Below are 22,703 nucleotides of genomic sequence, written 5' to 3' on the forward strand. Positions count from 1 at the left end.
GCCAATGTTACCAGACAGCATTTACAACAAAGTGAGTACTTTAATAACCAGCAGATGAGTCACAAAGTAACAGAACTCCCAACGTGGATCCGAGGCAGTGCAGAGACAACGAAGCAGGTGGAGGATATTTGGAATTTAAGCTGTTTTGGATATGCCGGGGTAAGGCTAGAACATTGCCAAGCCAATTATGTAAACCTCTGTTTTTATTTAGGAACCTCATTTGGTTCAAGCTTTGAATGACTATGTATCTGGTTTGTATGATTGCTGAAAGTAATGTTAAGCCTATAACTGTGGCTTCTGATATCTGTAATGACTGTAATTTAATTTTTAATTGTTTTATTTTTTGAATGGGAGTCTATAGGATTTGTGTACTGCCAAAAGTATATATTCTTTTCTCTACCAGGATAAGATTTGGTTGGTTGATTTAACTAGAAAACCCTCAGTTAATGCTTGATGCTAAAGAGAGGGTGATTATTATTATTATTTTATTGATTTTTATTTATTCTAATAATTTCTTTGCTCATTTGGCTGCTTTAGATCTTCAACCAACCTGGTACATGTCAGCCACCTCCTCCAGGTCTTCAAGAGGGATACTGAGATGTTTGCACGTGTGTTGAAAGATATGATCCCTCCGGGAGGCCTCAGGTCCACCCCAAGGCCTTAAAACACTTCACCTAGGAGGCACCCAGGAAGCATCCTAGACGGAAGCCCAAACCACCTCAGCGGTCTACTTTCAACATGGGGGAGCAACTCTAGTCTCTAGTCTCAAATAATCAATCACCAATCTTGATCCTAATTCAAAGGCTGAGCCCCAACACCCTTCAGAAGAAAGCTCATTTACACTGCTTATATTTGTGACCTTATCGGGTTCGATTCTCAAGTTATTCAGCAGCGTTCACATCACTGCAAACGGTGAACCAATCCACCTGTCAATCTTCTACTCCACTCTCCTCTGCCACAAAAATGCAAGAAACCTCCTCCGCAAATAACATTGTGTACTGCCAAATGTCATCCGTCTGAGAAACCGGATTTCAAGATGCTAATTTTCATCTCCTGTTTCATCCTCAGCCGCAAACTGCCTTGGCATGAGCTGAAAGTCACTGCTCAGCGAAGCAAGAAGAACCACATATTTGCAAGAAGCCACTGAATCAGAAATCTTCCACCCTTTGGCTACACCAAGGACTTCTGTTCATTAAAGTTATAAACAGAATTAGTGACACAGGTGACAAATGCGTGAGAGTAGAAATAGGACTCCTTATTTTCATGCATTCAGGCCACAGCGGCACGTAAGTGCATGAATAAATAGTTAAAACTGAAAATTAAAACTATTCATAATTGTTTAAACTTCTATGATGTTCTCCAGTGTGCTTACAGCTTCATCAGCTTCTAGAAATCACACCCAAAGTCAATTGCGCAAAACATTTTTGATTCCATGGAAATGATGAGAAATGACCATTTATTTTATATTTAAGTCACCTTCCTACCTACTGTAATTCTTACGCAACACATTCTCGCGAAGGACAGTCACCCCATAGAGAGAACTTGTGCAGTCATCTGGAAAATGCAGCTCGACTTGAAGTGAACCGCAGACCACCATTTTGTGCTGGACCATAGATCATGTAAAGTTGGCTGCTGTTAGGCCACACCTGGATTTCAAAGCAAACATTACACACGGAATCTAACAAATTTCAGCTAAAACATTTAGAAAAAATCTGTTACCAACACAAACGGGACCTTCGGAAGCTTAAAGGGAAAGGATTTTTTCTGGAATCCATATAGTAATGACTGTGATGAGAAATCAGAACTGTTAATCAAAAGCAGATCATGTCAGTATTTACAATGATTTGTTATTTAATAAAAGCCATCTTTTTGTCCATATATTTAAACCGTGAGCCATGAGAAGCTACTTTTAAAGCCATACTTTTACTCTAATCTCGTTCATCGTAATCTAATATCTTTAAAAAGAAAAGAAAGCACAAGAATGTAGGCAGTTGCATGCAGTTGACTGCTGACCCTCAGGGTATAGCCTTTATGAATAAAAATGCGGCGGTTAAGAAAAGAAAAAAAAAACAGAAATTCTGTAGGAAAGAACAAGATATGCTAAACATATCAATTTCAGCTTCTCCCAAATGAGATCCCCTGGTGCCTTGTAAGTATCACAAGATATTTATGGCAGCAGTTGTGATTGGGTTTTGAGCTCTTGCCAAACAAATGCCTTTATGAGGTGTTTGAAATTTAAATGAAAGGGTAGGAAGTTCATTTGGGACTGGGGTGGTTACAGATGTCTCTCTTGAGCCCCCGAGTCAAAGTAACAACCTTTAAGATGACACAAAGGAGCTAAAAAGCAGGAGACGTGGAAATAAAACAAAACCTCAACAATTTCTTGGTGGTCTTATTCTTTGTTGCCAGATGAAGCTCAAAATGCAGTTTCTTCCAACCCCAACCCACAGAGCTGTTCTTCCTTCCCAATAAGTGTGTGCCTGTTGGATTGTTTGAAACATCTGTGCAAAAAGCAAACAAACAACAACAAAAAGACTTTCTCAGTGGTGGACAGCGTATTTGTCCATGGGCACAAAGCGGCATCCATGTGGAGAATGTATTCTTTGGTAATCTAAAACTGGCAGTACTTTAAAGAGTACTTCCATGAAACTATATCTTCTTCATCTGGTGTGGTGAGGAATGCGAGGGTAAGCATTAGATGAGAAGAGGGACAGTAGGGGTTTGAAGAGTGGACATGCATGTAAATGAAGGAGAAAAAGCACTTAAAAGGTACACTTTGGTGCACAAATACGATTCCGTCTCTATAATCTTTGGAAAGCCCATTTTAGGAAAATAAATATCTTGTAATGAGAGGACTGTTAATACTTACAAATTTAATTACCAACATAATAAACTCTTCATATTTACATTAGAAGCCTTTTACTTTTGGGACTTCAGGCCAGATATCAATCAGTGACAGAGGGACGCAAGCCCGGGGACTTAGGATAACAATCAAAAGCACAACAGGAGTGACCTGTTAGTGTAAACCAACAGGGTCATCTTGTTGCCAGACGCGAAATCCAGAACCCTTGGCAGGAAATCCACCGTGTGCTGTTGACATCGCAAGTCATCCGTGACAGACAAGGAATAATACTTTCGGAGAGGAAGAGTTTGGAGGGGGAAAACAATGGAGTCCAACATAGACACTGTGCTGTCACTGGAAAATACAGCTTTCAGGCATGATACTAAATCTTTTGTACATTAAGGAAAGGGAAAGCACTAAAAACAGATGAAAAATATGCATCAGTTATAAAATATAAACTTATGAGCTAGCAATTTCTCTGCCTTAATATGATAAGAAATTCTATTTTAAATTTGTATGCCTCTTATTTGCTGCAAAGACGTACAAATTATACTTGCCTAAAATGTCACTTTTGATTGACACCATAATCAAGAATTTAATCATATTAGTCTCTTTATAGTCATTCACCAGCCGTGCTACCAACAATATAGGGCATTATAAAGAAGAAAGTCATTGTAATTGGTCTCATTAAAAATGCCCCAAAGCATCCCTTTATTCTTTATGTTTCAGCAGCACACCGTGTAGGAGTACGGTTAGTTTTAACGTCCATAATAAAGCGTAAAATGAGCCTATAGTTTGCCTTTTGGGGGCAGTGAGGAATAGTAGCTCTGAAACTGAGTGCACAGCTGGTTTCAGGTTTTAAGTGTAAATCGGACCATCTTAATGAGAAACTCACTTACCATTTGATCAGCGTGCAACAGGGAAATCAGGAATCGCTAAATTTATGACCATTATGGGCCTTTGTTAATGGATGTGTAGCAGAGTCAAATTCAGTGTTCAGCGAGGAGAGATGTGGATGGACCTAAGAATCTTTCTTTTCTTTTCTTGGACAATGTTGATTTTGGCTGGATGCAAGTTTCTGATGTTGGCTAGACACTGGGAGAGCAGACTCGGGGTGCTTCCTTCGTATTCTCACACACATTTGGATGGGAAATGCGTGTTGGCAAAGTGACAGAAGTTACTAACAGAAATCTGATCCACTGTGGAAAAAAAAACAGTCATTCTGTAAGAAAAGGTCATCAGCCAGAAGTCTTAACGCAATGGAATATCTAGTAATGATAAAGTTTTATTCTGTATATACCTTATTTGCACATGAACAAAAACTTTTTTCTTTCCCAGGATTATAAACATTGTTCTTTTTTTCTATTTTACATTTTTTGTTTTAACATGACTCACTCTGGAAAATCAAGTGTACCATACTAAACCACAATCAAGGGAGACTGACAGAGAGGCCCACTTAGACCCATCTGAAGCTGAGACTGTCGAAGTACTTGGTGGCCTGCCGTAAAAAACAAAGGCAGAGAAAGACTGACCGACAGGCCCATCAATCAACTGCCAGACTGGCAGGAAGGTAATAGACACGCATACACACAAAAGGTTCCAGAAATAAAAAGGCCAACCCACACGATCCACACCAAGAGCACCAACAGAATCAAAAACACTTCATATCACATCTAGAGTACATTATTCCTGAGGTGACAGCATCTGATTTTAGCACTTAAGAGTAGAATGAAACATCTGGATGGCTGTGGAGGTTATGTTCTTTCTCCATTGTTTTCCATGCATCTCTAAAGGGATTCTGTTGAAGCGTTTCATCAGATCAAATTACTTCTTTGAGCAAAGCGACTGAATCACCATGCCAGCATTTTTAGCTAAATAACTACATTTCATGTATACTTCAGAACATTTAGTACTAGAGTTACTACACTACCAACTGTTTTGCAGTTTTGTTAACACTTGCATGGACATTGGTTTACATTCATTAAAGATCATTACATTAAGTAAGTTTCTTCTATTTTATATTCATACAAATGCATGGAAACTAACTGCGGTCAGTAATGTAGGGGTAAGACCAGACAAATAACTACAGCAATACTAGCTGCTTTAAGATAATATACTGCAGAGCGATATCTTAAGCTAACTGCAAACACTAATATGCAGCATGCTCACAGTCACCATTGTATCATGCTAATGTTGGCAGGTATTGTGTTTACCATGTTCCTTTGTGATTTCCTGTGTTATCACTGTAACATTTCCAAATTACTAATAAAAACAAAGTACAGCCATATACGATATATAAATGACTGATTAGCCAACACTATATGACCCATTGGTTTATAAGGTCCTGCTTCAAATCAGTGACAGAGGGACACATCATGTCCATCAGAAATAAATAAATAAAAATAGTTTTTTTTTAAGCCAACTATTACCGTATTTGGACAAGGACGTAAATGCCTAACCATAGGTGCATGCACGGACAGTGCAGAAGTATCATGCATACATGCAATAAATATACTAATACAATAGAGTGAATTTCACTCACTGACTGGAGCACAGACATCTGCTAGCACAATTAACTGCATTATTTGTCAGTCAGTTGCAATAAAAACACTGCAGGGATGTTTGATGGTCCCAGGCTGACTCCAGTTAAGATGAGGTGAGTGGATAGTTTGTCAGTGACATATTATGACATAAAGCGCCATGCCTCCAAATAACAAACTGAGACAGGGTTTGAAAGGGTTTGCCAAAAGAAAAATCAAAAGGCATTTTAGGGGACAAGCACACCAATGTCCATGTCTACCCATCCAGTGGCTAATGGCTAAAGCCCATTAATGAATGGTGCAAAAGGAAGTGAACTCAGTAAAGACTATGCCCATGATGCTTCAGAGTCCAGTTCAATCTAATCAGTGTGGATATTTATTGGTGAAATATTTACTTGAGCTCTTAAAGTCAAAAGACCAACAAAGCCAGAAGGCTTAATCCTCTGAGTGTCATCAGTTTGCGTTCACCTGATAGTTGAAATACCAAACATTGCAACATGGTTTGGAAAACTACTGGCAATTGGATAAAGTACTCATGAATTGTAGTGAATGAGCTAAATTACTGGCATGTTCCTTAAATAATTGTAAACAACATGGTCTGAATCGATCAGAAAGACTGAACAGTGATTTCAAAAATCATGTTTACCTATCTGGTTCTCTTTTGTTCCTCAGCAGAGCCAAATGCTGTCCCCTCAAGAGACGGCAGTATTAGCTGGCCATACCTTAACATATCACGAACTAATGCCAAACACTCAGTATATTATGCTTTCTATCATTACATAGTAAAGCAGGAATATCATGCAGCACACTGAAACAATTTGAAATGTATCTTGCCTTGGTAACATTGCATAAATGTTATAGTAATAGGCTTCTCCACAAGAGAATACAAGACCTACTGGATATGGCACTTGATATTCATAAGGGTTAATAAATGCGGAGCATAAATGCCATTGTTATTTTCACCACATAATTTGGAAGATTATAGTTAAAGATAGAGGAAAACATTGGAAATAAAAAGTTCCTTTGCGAAACTTCCTGACAATGATGGTTTTGATTTATTGGCGGTGGTGGAGCTTTGCCACAAAAGAAGTCAGAAGAGCTAGTATGTCTTGACGGGACTTGCAGAAATGCGTCACACAAAAAACTGACATAAGTCATTGTGATGTAATTGTTTAGCCAAAGAAAGGATTCTGAAGAGAGTGAATGTTAGTGGTAATGTGATACGTGTAGATTAAATTGTGTGGTTTTCAACTTCCCCACAGAATTAAGTAGTTCTCTGGAAACATCCGCCAGTGTTTATGGAGAATACACAAAAAGACGCACTCCTCGGTCTCGCTTCCTAGCGTCCACAATTTCCTACACTGTTGACATTTCGAGTGCCATAAACAAATAATTGTTGATTTGTTTTAATGTTCAAATCTAACATTTGGTGTGAATGCTCAGCATGAAAGCATTTTTCACATTTAACCACAAAGTACACATCCCGAATTATCTCATGTTACTAAACAAGGAACAAAAAATAGTCTCAACCCTGGGATATGACCAACTTCTAAATGAAAGGCATCACACACGTCCAATTTTATTTAAAATGATGTGATTGGTTCCTGTTAAAGTCCTAAATATTAATCATTGACAAAACAAACGGCCAAGTCAGCTGGTTTATGTAAAAATGGCAGTTTTATCTTAAAGATTTAAAACTTGTTTCAAACAATCACATCCAAGTTTGAAGTCTGGCTATTATTTCCTGCCAATAAAGACTGTATAAGTACGCAAATGAGCTGTATAATTGCAGCAAGTGGTTTTCCACATACTGCATATTCAAAATATTTTCCTCCCAAAATTCATGAAGTGTTTTTCATTCGTTGACATTGATATTTGGCTTTGGTAGGAATCCAGTTTGGCCCTGTGAAATTTGTTATTGTTTTTACAGCAGATATATTTGCTTTAAAGCAGTGGTTCGACTGATTAGCGCTTTTTTTCCTTCACAAAGAAATGTACTTTACTGTTCTCTCTTTGGCAATTACAATCACAAAAATTTAATAAAACCATGTACAGTAGTATCAGCACATCACATGGATTATGTAGGTATTTTTAATATATGTAATAAATATGAGAAGAAGGCACACAAAATGAAAAAGGATGAACTTTTTTTGTTGAGAAACTGATATATCAGCCAGAGTGACAGTATGAAGCTCTTGTATAGTAGCTGATATCACAGTATAATAAATATGACAGAGGCAACTTCACCACTACACAGATATAAAGGCTGTTCATCTCTTCAGCAAGGAGATCAAACCGTGAAGAGAAACAGCAGCTGCACTTTGAATTGCAGTGCCGACAGTAGTCATTTCATTTAAAAAATGACAGCAGTGAATACAAATATACCCCTTTTCCCTTCATTTTGACCAAATTTTGACATAAATGTTGAATACAAATTTCCTGTAACTCTTTTTTTTTTTTTTTTAAATTGTGGCTATAATAAAAAAAAAAAAAAAAAAAAAGGCAGAATGATATCCTGACTCTTCGGTCAAATAACCTTTAAATAATTAAATACTATTATTACCATTTCCCATTCAGCAGCCACAGTCTAAAAAGGGGTTTGTATGAGTCACAGAGTCCACATGGCACTAGAGATTTTGTCCACTGAGTAGGTACAGGACACCAGCCAAGCTTGTCCTGACTGGTTTATGCGTGCTATGGCAGCAAAGTTTTTACCGGGGCTATCCAAAACCAAGGCAGAAAATCCATATGATCAGCTACAATGTCAAAATCTGTACACTCAAAAACAAGCACTCTGTGGCAGTAGGAGGTTCCGCTTTTGTGCAAAAACATAACAATGAACATGACTTTCACACTGCAAAAAACAGCATCTACATTAAAGAACAGCATAGTGAAGTGAAGACAATGTCCTCAGAGACACTGTGTAAATGCTCTGGGTAATGTTATCTAAAAATCAGACTGAGACAATATTATTACGAGCAACCCAGATGAGGCAAACGAAGGGCAAGAGCTCGTGATGATGTGATGATTTGGCATCTCTTGCTCTGATCTTGGCCAATTCCTTAACCAAAAAAAACAATAAATACCTAATAACTAACCACTGCAAATCGATTCAAAATATACTCTTGCAAAGGGCTGCGCTGTTTCTGGCAGTGGTGAATATAACTGCCCAACATATTCAATAAACAGCAAGTCCACCCATTGTGATTCAAATCCCTCTGATACTGTAAGGCAGTTGAGTCTCTTTGTAAGAAACCAAGTCAGACAAAAACTCGCCAATCAAAACGAATCTTTGGATTCCTCTAATCTCAGCTGGCGGGCACCACTTAAGGATGACGGACAGATAAGTTGAGGTGTTTCCTAGCTTTCATATCATTATATTCTGATATGCATTTCTTTCGTCACTTGTGCCCTGGTGAAATCCTTAAGAGAAACCGCTGATAATACAAAAGAAACTGGCAGAACGCGGGGCTCACGTTTTTTTTTTGTCTGTTTAAAGCGCTTTTCATCGGGCGCTCATCATTTTGGTGGCAGAGCTGTATGCTGGTTGCCATGTTGGAGATACGAAGGGGTGGAGATACAGGGTTGGATTATGTTATTCGGAGGTCATGATGGGATGGCATGGTGTCTGGTGTCAGTCACAACCCAGACCAGTAGCAGTTGAAGGGACAGCACTAGCCACAGCGACGGAGTCAGGCCGGACACTCCGCCACAGTCAGCGTTATCTTCCTAGTGGCAAGCAGAGAAAAAAGAAACTAAAGTTAGATGTATTCTCTGTAACAAATACTATCTATCTAGATTATATATCTCTATCTCTCTCTCTATCTCTCTATATCTATCTCTCTATATCTATATATCAGCAGTCCACCAACAACTTTTCCATTGCTTTTGCTCTTTTTGTAACAGAAAAAAGTCACTAAAACATTTACATATATTACAAGTACATACTCTTATAATACTTTATTTTTCTGAATAAACTGAATCTGATATATACACCAATAGGAATTCTGTAACTTAAGCTTAAAAGGAGAAACGATGTTTATAGACAGTTATATGCTGAGTCAACCAGATGAAGAAAAATAAACACTGTATTTCTCTTAAAAATATTATTTCACTACCCTGCTGCTTGTGCCTTTAGTTATATAAAACTCTAAGATAGGTTTATCAGAATGTCTTTTTACATATTTATGGCTTCCCTTGAAAAGGACCTAAAGACTGCCTTGAGTGCAGTTGCTTTGAAAAATAACTGCTGTGTGACCAGTACAGTAGTAGTAACTGAGCTTTACTTCCTAATGTTGTGTTTGGGAATAAAGAAAAGAAATACATAAGCTAAACAGACAGCTGAGCATATCTACATCTGTTTTTCCATTTTTCGTAGCATTTTTTTATAAAAAAAAAAAAAAAATACATAAGCTAAACAGACAGCTGAGCATATCTACATCTGTTTTTCCATTTTTCGTAGCATTTTTTTATAAAAAAAAAAAAAAAAAAATGTGTGAGCTTGATTATCTAACAGGTTGAATCTGATGATGTCACTTCTTTTTTCAGTACTATGAAAAGGTTTTGAGCCAGCCCTATTTTAATTTATCTTTTGCGGAGAGCAGCTAGGCTGTAATTTTTGTAAGTGGTCTCAAGCAATAGTTAATGAGCTTTTCTGAAGGTCTTCGAACGTTGGCTGATTTTTCTAACACAGACTATGAGTTATTCAAGCTTCAAAAAGGGACCCAACGCAAGGGATGGGGCAGCATTGTGTCTACACAAAACACCACTTAGCAAATAACCATTTTGAAATTGTATCTTTAGGCTGTTTGTTACAGCATGCTGTACCAACAAGTTGGTTCCCAAAGAGCTACTAACTAAAAAATATCTTAAAGTTATCTTCTTAAGAAATAGAAAAAAAAAATGCGAACATTCAGTTGATCCAGGTAAGGTATGGTAAAGTACACAAGAACTGGACTGAAAAAGGTCTTAAGGAGTGCCGAATCCATTTGTTGCTCAAAGTGTCATCAATACATTTAAAGGTCAGGAGAGGGTATAACAGTGAGTGTTGACAGACATGCGTAAAACACGTTGGAGTTGGTCTGTCATGGTTTAGAGTTGCACTTTTGCCAGTAGTCTTAGGAATCGTATCAAAACTGATGGAATCATAAATGCTTCATACAACGTCATATATAAAGTGCCTCATTGGGAACAGCTTCATTTGTCTGCGGGACAATGATCCTGAACTCATCGGCAGTACAGTAAAAGCATACCTGACTAGAAAAACATGCAATGGAACACTATCACTCAGGAACTGACCTCCCCAGAGTCCGGAGCTCTGCAGGGTAGGATCATCTTGACTTCTTGAACAAAAGGCAGGCACGATCCAAAGAAGATATTTGAATGTTCATCAAGAAGTCTGGAGAAGTGTTTCTGAAGACTACTTCAGAAATTCCAAGAAGCTGCCTCAGAGGGTTCGGGCTAAGAATAACGGCGGCAATAACGACTTTCATGAATTGCCAAACTCTTTTTCCATTTATGTTTGCACCTGTTTCAATAAATCACTGTACCCATTTCCCTTGTCCTTGCAAAATATAAATGAGGGGTGGCTCATGACTTTTTCACAGCACTGTGGCAGGTCACATTTCCTTTTGCAGACTAAATCCTGTATTTTTCTACCTCTGGCTTCACTTAAATGTATGTGCAATGTGACAGTGGGAAGCTTGACAGTCGCAGGTTTCTTACAACTGTACAACAGAAGTAACAAAGGACAATGAAGCGTAGAAAGCGCCCTAAATGAGCTATGCAGGTATCAAACATGTGGTCACAAAATATGAAACAGAATCAGGTTGTTTTTTCATACTTGACTGGAAAACTTTGGATAAATGAATTCCCCTGATATTTTTTAGCAAAAGAAAATAAAATCTAGATGTAGATGATAGGTGAGCGGTCTGTTTTTGCTAGCATCCGGATACATCGGTAACCACTAGACATTTGAAGACAGATAATGATTGATGGGGAATAATACAAAGAGAATGGCTTGAAGTTCAAAGTCAGTTAAGGACAGGGATGTAAGTTGGGAAGTTGAAGTCAGATGGTGATATAAAACAAGAAGGAGAAGCAGGTGAGAAAATGTGTGGAAAAGCAATGGAAAAAGATAAAATAGTGGAACAAAGCAGGGACATGAAAATGGGGGAGGAGACAAGACTTGAAACATCAAGGGAAAAAGAAGCAAGAGTTACGAACAAGATCAAGCATTCGAAAACAATGACAAAGTGTTAACGAGAGAGAGTGAGCGTTATGGGACTGACCCGAGACAGCACATGAACAGTGGCAGCAGTAACATGAGCAGAGAAGAAGCCAATGGGGAGCCTGCGCTCCTTCGGCACATGACCTCATCCTAACCATCAACAGCCAATCATAAGGCGGGAAACAGAGAAAACAGAGAGAAAGAGAATCATGCAGCAAAGGGTCCATATAGTTAGCAGGTTAGAAAGGAAATATGAGCAGAAAAGGAAGAAATAATTAGGTTACATACACAAACAGTAGTACAAGGCAGATGCATTCCCTTCAGAGACAAGTGTGAGAGAAAGTTAGTGTGTGGGTGGATGGGTGGGTGTTTGCATATGCGTGTGTAAGTGAGCAACAGTGCAGGCAGAAGAGTTCATTTTTAAAACTTTGACGCTGGAAAAAGACTATAGAGTGAAAACAAACAAAGCACTCAAGCACAGGGGTTTCACACGCAAAGATTCTGTGCTGCTCATAAAAATGTTTGTTTAGCTTAGTTATTCATAAATTAAGAAACAACCGACTGTTTATCTTTGCATGGGAAACCTACGCACATACAGCTTTTGAGGGATTTCACAAAAGACAAAAGAATCCAAAAGAGAAGTGGCATGCACGATGTAAAGATATTAGTTATGGAAAGGTGCCATGGGTGCAGCACTGATACATTGTTCCCATACTGGGAGAGAGTCTTAAGGAATTTGAGGAAGTGACTTGTGCTTGTGACCAAAATGACTCTGGTCTCTCCTTAATTGGCTTCTGTTATGTTGGTGTTGGTGCTTCTTACTCTAATAATAAAAAACGCTAAAATGTTTTTCGCACAGTAAAAAAGGCATTTTGAGAACAGGCTTGAATCATGAGAACTTAAAATTACACACCCTGGACACTTTATTAGGTACACCTTACTAATGTAGTACCGGCTTGGAACCCTTTTTGCCTTCATGGCTATTTCTTACTTCTTCATGCCAAAGATTCAATAGAGTGCTGGAGAAATTTCTCACAGATTTTGGAGGATATAGACATGATAGTATCGCACATTTCCTGCATATCCACAATGCCAATGTCCTGTTCCACCTCATTCCAAAGGAGTTCGTTGAATTGAGATCTGGTGACTGTAGAGGTCATTGTCATGTTCACGAAACCAGTCTGAGGCGATTTGAACCTTGTTACATGGTGCGTTATCAATAATCAGAGGATGGGTACACTGTAGTCATAAAGTGAATAAACAACGCAAAATTTTCTTAAAGGTTGAACAAGGCAGGATCAGTGCCTCAGTGTTGTTTATCCCAAATTCTGAGCCAGCCATCTGAATGTCACAGGAGGAATCGCGACACATCAGACCAAGCAACATTTTTCTAATCTGTTATTGTCCAATTTTGGTGAGGCAATGTAAATTGCAGCCTCAGTTTCCTGTTATTAGCTGACATGATTGCAGTCTTCTGCAGCTGTAGCCCAAGTGCTTCAAGGTTCATTGTGTTAGGATGCTCTTCTGCATACCATGGTTGTAACGAGTTACTGTTGTCTTAAAATCAGCTCAAAGCAGTCTGGCCAATCTCTTCACACCTCATGCATCAACACAAGCATCTTAATCTAAACAACTGTTAATCACTGGGTATTTTAGACTGTTTTTGGACTATTTTCTGCAAACCTAGTTTGTGGGAAAATCCTCAGCAGTTCCGAAATACTCTGAAATACTAGAATGAACAACTGTCACGTTCAAAGACACATTCAAAGGCAAACTCAAGTTTCTTGTCCTTTCTGATGCTCAGTTTGAACTTCGGCAGGTCATCTTTATCATGTCTATGTGACTCAATGCATTGAGTTGCTGCTTCGCTTTTGCATTATTGAGCAGAGGTGTACCTATTAAAGTGCCTGGTGAGTGCATGGTACAAAAAGCTTTGCAATGGTCTTTCTTTCCAATATAACTACACTCAGTAAAGGCTTGTTGGTTGTATATCTAGTTAAATGTCATTGAGTGTTGCAGATCTTCTCTGAAAAAGTCTGCTGTTATCAGTCCATCCATTTATCTATTCTCTTCTGCTCATCTTTATCAGGGTCACGGGGATCTGGAGCCTATCCCAGTTATGATAGGGCGAGAACCGGATTACACCCTGGATAGGTTGCCAGTCTGTCGCAGGGCTAACATAGAGAGGCAGACAATCATTCAAACCCACAGTTGTACCTATGGGCAATTTTAATCACCAATTAATCTAACCCCACTAAGTACATGTCTGAGGCTAAGGGAGAAAGCCAGAGTACCCCAGAGAGAACCCAACAAAGAATCCAAATATCTTCCTTAGAAGATAAACAGAGAAAAAATATTTGCCTTCCATTCACCGGAAAGCCAGACAAAAGGTCTTTGCAGACTCGAGATGATAAACTAGCACAGAACAACCAACCAATTTTTAAAAAAAGGGGAAAACATCATCCAAGTCTGATTAAAGACACTTACATGACTATTGTTATCAAAACAAGCTGCAGGTCCCTTCCTGTACCGTGGCTCAGAAGCCAATTGACAAGGATCAGGCCCTTGTGCTGGATTACTGAAGTCAGGAACATGACAACTTCTGATTGATTCTGCATTAGTAATAGCAGCAACAAATAGTGCTTTGTTCAGAAGACACAGTTTTTACGTACAGCTGGAATAGTGTTAAATCATACATCTTGATTACTAAACAAAGCCACAAGTTGGAATACGTTGCTTAATACTGCAATGACACAGCCATCATGTTCTACAATGTGTTTTCCGAGAGGCTTTACCTCTAATTGATCACAGCTCTGTGTATTTGCGAGAACATCATTGATTTGTTTGTAAGCTATTCAGACTTATCCCACAAAACCATCTGCCATACAGACTTAGAAACCCAAGCATTACAAGTCTCTCATTCTGGGCCAATTTGTAAAAGTCAGTTATGGCGGAGAGGATCATTTTTGTGGGTGTGGGATTCTAAAAGACACAAATGAGGGAAATACTCCACGGTAACCACTGTCGATAATGGAAAACAACCCTTTTACAGAAGCTTGGAGAATGAACATTCAGTTGTATACCACAAGTCCTCTTTAAATGGCAAGTGGTGAAAAATATCAGTCATAATCAGCGCCTATGTTCTCCAAAGCACAAACTTTATGAACATCTGTTCCCTGAGTCAAGTGTACACACTGTCTACCAGATTATAGCTGGTGTTTAGTAAAAGGATACACTCCTGTTCTTCCTGCTTTAATATCTTTTCCTGACATTCACATCCATGTTCTGTTTCTGCAACGATGAAGACGAGGTTCGTCTTGGGCAGCCTTTCGGCGTGATAGAGCCTGGAGAAGGAAAGACACACAAGAGACACAAAAGCAGTTGTTGACACGTGGGCTTGAGTCCAGGAAAGATATGATTTCATTCAAACATGCTCACAAGAGATACAGGAAGTTGAATGTTTAACCAGAAAGCAGTGAAGTGAAGATGCAGTAATTCTCATCTCTTTTCCACGAAAGTAGTCAGCTATTGGTCTGCACACACAGTGGATCACTCAGTCAAGTTTGTCAACTATGTTCATAAGGACGCACAAACCTGCCTTACCATGCCGCTGTCCTCTGAGAACTTTACTGAGACCCACATGTCACTGGTGCTCAAATGATTTGCTCCGCTTTTTTATTTTATTTTTATAGTGGTCGTTAAAAAGAAACGTGTGTGCAGCTAAAGTGCAGGAATTCCACACGGCACGCAGGCAGGCAGGCAGGCACTCCATTAGCCGGCAAGAGGGGACCTTAAAACACCACACATGCCCATGCACAAATCACACATGAAAATGCCAAGTGACTTGACTTCACTTTTATGGCATGCAAATGTTTTGAAATGTTTTAGGCCCACGTCAGGTATTTTACAGATATTCTTCTCTGTCAGTGTCTACACAGCAAGTGCCTATTGTTTAGCTGAGACGGGTTTTTAAGGTTTACCTTGAGCACTTCTCTGTGTCGATTACGCCTCTAAAAGACAGGCTGTCATTCTCAAAGTAGTATTGATATTCTTCCTTGATGCAGACCTCCTTCTCCACATCCGGTGCATCATCAGTAGCTGTAGAGGCATATTCAGGTATATGTTTGGTTAACACACAATTAAAACAACAGCTCTGATATATTTTCACCTATTATACCTACGGCAAACATTAGCATTCATTTAGGTGTGTTTTGAATTATTTTTATTTAGAGAGCACTTGTGTAAACCCAAAGCGCTTCACACAAAGAAACAACTTCATAACAAGTAGATTGTGAATTTTAAGTAGTGTAACATTCATAGTTTGCCTGTGAGCTTTTGAAAGTTTCCAAGAATATCTGCTTATGAGCACAAGTTCTGGCACATCCCTCAATTGACACTTCTGTTAATCTGTTGATATTTTCGTGAACAGTGGGCATTTGTGTCGTTTTGAATCGACAGCATCATCTCCTTTCCCTTCATAAGGATTTTTCCAGTGTTTCATATGCTACAGGAAAAGATAGAGGAATCATTGGAGCATTTTTTCCTCAGTATTTAAAGGGACTTTTGCGAGACTTTTGCTATCCTCTGTAAAGCTAATTAATCTACAGTTTCTTTTACCATTCCATTTTATTTTGTTTGTGTCTACATTTTGACACTGAGCTTTAAAGAAAACCTAACACAGACAATCATTCTCTGTAGGTTCAACATGAAGGGAGTGCTGTACAAATAGTACATTTATCCTTTGTTTATATGTGACAATTAAAGCAGCTTAAGAGATAAAGTTTATTGCCCTCCTCCCAGGAGAAACCAGCCATGTAAATAGTAATATTTAAATTTAGAAAAAAAAGGAACATTTCTGGGCATTAACATCAGTTCTCACATTTTCGTGGGGATGACAGCATAAAACTAATTCCAAAGCTTTAATAAACTAAAACTTCTATTTTGCCAAAGTCATATGAAAAGAAGTGTCTTTAACAAAGAAAGAGGGAGGCCTGGTATTCTGTTTTTCCTAATACATACAAACCTAAGCCTGCTAAATTCCTCTAAGGATGAGGTTGTAACTATTTGTAAAAATGACAGTGACTTCAAAATAAAAAGAACATCCATCATAATTAATTCTCCATAAGGAGTCAATCCAGGCTGTACAGATTCTTAGAAACAATTCAACCCCCTTGTTCTCATGTGAAATTAATAGGAACCAACCTGCTTCCCCGAAGTTAGGTAATGTGATGCTGACCACTAGCTGTTGCATTATTGACCTAAGAGCAAAAAAGCAATCCCAGACACAAACAAATAGTTAAATTCATTTGATTTTATATACATTAAAACAAAAATCTATTTAAGTACTCATGCAAGCTAAAACCAAACTGCTAAACTAACTAAATTCTATCCAATTTTCATATTTTCATTACTGTGCAAATGTCTTGAGCCGTCACTCGTTTTTTTATATTTTGCTAGGAAAATGGGAAATAGGAACACCGACTTCTTGAAATGTGAAAACGTAGGTGGAAATACAACATGCAAGTCAAAAATAGTGTTCGTATCATTCAAACCAGCTTGAAAGTTATTACTTGGTATGATCACCTTTAGGCAAGCTCTGATGATAAAAATCACTCGGACACACGTGGACCGAAGCAGGCTTGTGGAAAGCAGACATTATAGTCGAGACTTTAGGACAACTGTCTTGTAATTTCTTTAAATAGTCTTAAAGATTAGATCTTTAAGCCTCTTGGTAGACATGCAAAGCTCTTCTTTGTGTAGTGAAGTAGATTCTGGGGTAGGATTTTACATGATTACCACTAATATCCACACCTGCCCCAATCGGATGCCCTTTGTTCCATTCTCTGTTAAGATGATCCCAAACTACCTCAATAATACTAAGGTTCAGGCTCTGGGGAGGCCAATCTATGACTAATAGCGTTCCATTGTTTGCTTTTCTATACATTTCTCTACATTACGCTTTTATTGCACTGGCAGTGTGTTTGGGATCATTGTTATGCTAAAGAATGAAGCCACTGCAATCAGGTCTGATTGGCAACCTCCTCCATATATTTTTAACCACATATATTGATGATGATTTTAACCAAAAATGTCAAATTTTGATCCATAAGACCAGTTGCCACTGCCACAATATATTTCTTTCTCTTCCCTAAGATCGTCTTCTTGACAGCGACTCTTCCATAGATTGTTTTCCAGGCATGCAGATTTATTTTTCTTGAGTTAAGAGCCCTTTTAAGCTTGGATGATTCATAGGTGCTAAGTGGCTTAAAAAAACAACCAACAAAACACTCATCTGAAAATGGTTGAGAAATTGGACTGAAAATGTAGCGAAAAAGCAGCCAATGTCCAAAGAACAAGGTTGAGAGACTTTCGTAACGCCTGGACATCTAAAGCTAGAGAGTACTTTAAAAAGCAGTCTTGCTCCTTGACACAAAACATAAAGAAATGAGGTTTAGCTCAAGCAATTTGTATACTGTAGTTGAAAAGTCTTAATATTTGCTTTAAGGGCGTGAATATGGGTACATTTTAAGTGGCCTTAAAATACATTTTTATTGAACATGTTGTAATGACATCAAGACAGTGACACAGCACATAAATCAAGAGATGATTTCCTGGAATGTAGACTGTCTAGGGAAAAAAAATCAGCTATTAAACAGATGCTATACGTCCATGTGGAGGAACAAATCCTGTTTTCCATGTATTTTGAGGTTAAGGACTTAATTCCTGCTTCTATAGAGAATATTTCAGCTAATAATGGAATGACACCATAGCAGACCATATTATTAAAAAAAATTAAAAATCAAACAAATAACAAAAAGAACTCACAGGCCAGCAGCAGTGCCCACCATCCCAAATTTAATATATCTGCTATTGTGGGCTTAAAGGGAGAAAATGAGAAAAGAATATTAGCTGAGCACCAAATAAAACCTATAATGAATAGTTTAGCATTCATTTTAAGCTGGTTGAGCCTGTCTGAATATCCTGTTTGTGTTTACAGTAGCTGTCTAGTTTTGCACAGCACAAAGACCGAATGTTCCAGCCAAAGGTTTTATTTTCCTCCTTTGTGAGGAAATTAGAGCACAGTCCTCGTCAACAGATGTGAGGATAACTATGTAAACAAAGAACCAGTGAGAAAACAAAGTAGCACACGGTTTAAATAAAAGCCCCAACATGTTGCTTTGATTATAGTTAGCATGCGAGGGCCTTGTTTCGGTGAATCAGTGCTGTACTCTTTCCTTTTAGTTGACGGTGTCCTGAGTCATCAAGGAGGCTTTACTAACCGTGTTACACTGGCTGCTGACAGAGTCTTTGATCAGAAGATATCTGCGTCTTTCATCTCACCTTGGTCACTAGACCATGTACGAATATGTGGTAACAGCTGGGAAATGACAGTTTTGTTTGTCTAGTAAATGATTTGAAATTTTTACAAATACAAATACCTCTAAGTTTCGGCTTATTGCCTCTTCCTATGATGGAAACATTTTAACATCAACTGTAAAATCGGCAGATAATTTACATCATTCCACAGGAAGTTGCATTTTTTGTAAGGGACAAAAAAAAGTGCCAGCTTGTACATTGCTTGATGTGTTAGCCAAGCAATCTTTTACTCTGAAACATCCACTTTAGCCATGCTTTCACCATTCCCTCTGCTTTCCCTAGTGTCTGCACTATCCAGATTTATGGCTCCCTTTAGAGTGACGTCTGTATATGTGTAGGTGTGCATACATATCATCAAGCAGGTATGAGTACAAATTGCATCATGTTTACTTGCGTCTATCCTTCTGTTTACGCAGGGAAATTAATTCGCGTATGGACATCAGAACGTGTAGGTGTGCAGTAATGCGTGGCTCGGTTTGTGTGATAGGTTTTGTGTGTGTTTATAGTCTCTGGCTTTTGTAACTTACCACGTAGACGGATCGCATCCCGGCAGATGTTTTGTCCTCTTTCTTGGGATCACAGAGCGACTGGTAGTTATACGTACTCTTATTGGTGTACAGAGACGAGTTGATCAAGCTTCTCATAATACAAGGGTCGATCTCACCGAAGAATTTCCCAATCTAGTTTTGCAGCAGGGATCAGGTATTCAGGGCACAGAATAATAATTATAATTAAAAAATAAATAAATAAGAACTTGCACAAAGAAATCATATAATTAACAAGACAAATGCATGAGTAGTAAGCATGCCTCAAGGTCCACAAACTACCTACAGCCCACAGATAAATGGTTGAACACAGCAAAAACTACTAAACTTTTAAAATTGATATTGTAGTTGGGACTGTTCATTTACAGAGAGCCTAAGCTTCTTGATAATTTGAATTTATCATTATACTTTTGCCTAACTATTTATTAGGTACACCTTGCTAGTACTAGTACTGAACTGGACACTCTTTGCTTGCAAAACCACCTATTTTTTTGTAGAACAGATACACAGATGTGTGGGAACTGTTCCTCAGATATGTTGGTCCAAACTGACATGATAGAAATATATAATTGCTGCAGATTTGTCGGCTACACATCAATGATGCAAATCCTCCATTTCACCACTGACGACAGATATCTGGTGAATTTGGAAGACATTTGAGTCCACTAAAGAAACCATTATGGAAGATCTGAGCTGTGTGACATGGTGCGTTATCCTGTAGCCTCACTTTCTTGTTCTCAACTGACAGAAGCCTGATGTTTGCTTTGAACCTGGCCATCATGACCATGTCTACATACCTAAATGTGTTAAGTTAGTGCCATGCGATTGGCTGATTGAGCAGTTAAACAGGTGTACCTAATAAAGTGGTCAGTGATTGTAAATTTGCTGAAAAAAAAAAAAAAAACCCACACAAAGTAAAACATGTGCAACAAAAAGTCGTGAAACTGTAGACATGTGCAAAAAAAGTTCACAGAGAATTTAAAGACAAACAGACAGCAAATCACTCTCAAACCAGGATGACTGACTTCGGTATAATCTGATTAACACAGTCCATCGGGCAGCCATAAATTTTTTACTTGGGGGAAGTAGTTTGCCTCAGTATATCAGAGGTATCACATGACTGTGTGCATGGAAGTGTTTAAGTAACAGTGTTTCCAGAAGGGTGTGTGTACAGTAAGTAGTGCTCTGTGTGTTTGTACTTTATGAATGCAGTCAATCGCTCAGGTCACTGCTAACAAGCTGTCCTCCATTTATTCATTCCTCTTTATCTTAACATTCACAGGGTATATAAATCTTTTAATCTAGAAGGTAAAGTGAGCCTTCTTTTCTTTCCACGTGCAATAATGGAAATAATGAATTAACAGTCCCGGCACTGTTAGCTTGCAGACTCCCGGAGGGCGTTTGGGAGAAAGCAAAGGAATAAGCTGGGGAGAGAAGGACATAGTAAGAGGGAGAGAAAAGGGGAAGCTCACAGAGAGAATAACATTGCTGTAGGAAATATGACTGAGGGCACACTGCCTTTTATAAACAAGGTCACTGGGTTTTTAGTACTGCTGAGGCAACTGATTTATCCACCATACACCCAACTCTGATTAGGGAAGGAGTTGAGGTGGCATGAAAACATTTACTCAGATGACAACAGAGGCCCAGTGTCAGCCTTTAGAATAGGGCAATAACATCTATTTTCTGTATTTGGGCTTTGTGAATTAGCTAATAATAGGAAGCCCTGGGAAAGCTTTATTAGGCTCCCTTGTTATGTTTTTTTTTAGTAATAAAAAAGCAAATTTAGGCTTACTGAAGATTCACAAAAGATTTGTTGTGATATTCAAACTTTTATGGGCTTTGTATCAGCAAGTTAAAGACAAACTGCATTAGGCGAGTCCAGGAAAAGGTCAGTCTGTGTGTAAAATGACTGGTTGTTGAATTCAATTCAACTTTGAGCATGTAAGTCCTTTGGCAGTAAAAAAAGAATTTCTTTCAAGGTCAAGAAAAATGAAAGAAATATTGTTTTGACACAAAATATTTCAACTTAAATCCAGCTTACCTTGAACGCTCCAATTTCATTTCATGAACAGAATTTGATCAGTTGTTACATTATCTATACACTCATGTGAAAAGTTACGTTTTCATAGGGTTCTATGTCCTGTGGAAAACTAAACACACCCTTACTGTTCCCAACGTAGGTAGTAGCCATGTACTGCTAATTAGATACAAAGTTGTGGCAGTTTCCAGATGAGGAGAATTCAAATGTCTTTTAACATAATTCCACAATCATCTGAGCAGTGGACGTCCGAGCAAATTCACCCAAATATGAGAGTCAAATATGAGGCTGTCCAACAGCTAAACCTCGGCTGACACTTGGTCATTCAACAGGACAAATACCCCAAGCATAGTAGCAAATCTACAACCGACTGACTGACAAAGAAAAGAATCACGATGTTGCCATGGCCCAGTCAAAGTGCAAATTCTCCAAACGACCTAATTGAAATGCTGTTGCGTGACCTTAAGAAAGTAGTGCACAAACAAATGCATGCAAACCTTAATGAACTGAACAATGTTAGGAAGAAGAGTGAGCTAAAATTCCCCTGCAATGATGTAAGACACTGATAAAGTTATACAGAAAATGATTACATCAAGTTCATGCTCCCAAAGGTGGTTCTACAAACTACTAGATGATGGGGTGTTAAGCTTTCACAGGACTGCAGAATTCTGGTCACATGAAATCAGGCAATCACAGATCATCACAGACCATATAATGATCTAAATCACGAGTTAAAGGGTCTAATTTTAAAGGGTTTTTTTCCTTTTAAATCATTTTCCACTCCTGTGTTTTTTCTTGTTTAGATAATAGACTTAAGGAACTAATGAATAAGTCCCCAGGATACTATTTAAGCATACATATTTAAATACTACACTATTCTAAATTCGAAGTACCACAAAATAATCATGTCACAGTATCTAAAGAAATAAAATCAGTCATCAGACCACCAAATATCAACCTAAAATAAATGCTCCAAATTCACAGAGAAGTGAAGGAGAAGACACATACAAGTATCACTAATGACAGTTCATGGTTAGTAAATCATAAACAGAATAAATAATTGATTAGTGGAATTTAAAAAATACTAATAATGAGTTCAATATTAACAACTAACACCAACAACTACTTG

At 38.3% G+C, this 22,703-nt stretch overlaps 1 protein-coding gene across 2 annotated transcripts in view; it reads right to left on the bottom strand.

Moving 5' to 3' along the window:
• Positions 1-4,093: 4,093 nt before the first annotated feature.
• Positions 4,094-22,703, bottom strand: part of cacna2d1a (calcium channel, voltage-dependent, alpha 2/delta subunit 1a) — a 124,258-nt gene continuing 105,648 nt past the window's right edge. Inside the window, exons 32-39 of one of the 2 annotated variants that reach the window (XM_085136875.1) lie at positions 19,516-19,668; positions 18,437-18,488; positions 16,814-16,870; positions 15,592-15,709; positions 14,846-14,955; positions 14,099-14,181; positions 11,673-11,761; positions 4,094-9,111 (exon numbers count right to left, since the gene is read on the bottom strand). In XM_085136875.1, coding sequence (XP_084993001.1) covers positions 9,075-9,111; positions 11,673-11,761; positions 14,099-14,181; positions 14,846-14,955; positions 15,592-15,709; positions 16,814-16,870; positions 18,437-18,488; positions 19,516-19,668 — 699 coding nt within the window. In that variant the 3' untranslated portion in view covers positions 4,094-9,074. The other variant, XM_085136874.1, reaches the window with a different exon arrangement.

This window comes from Neolamprologus multifasciatus, chromosome 17 (genome assembly GCF_963576455.1).
Source record: "Neolamprologus multifasciatus chromosome 17, fNeoMul1.2, whole genome shotgun sequence".
Classification (NCBI taxonomy): Eukaryota; Metazoa; Chordata; class Actinopteri; order Cichliformes; family Cichlidae; genus Neolamprologus; species Neolamprologus multifasciatus.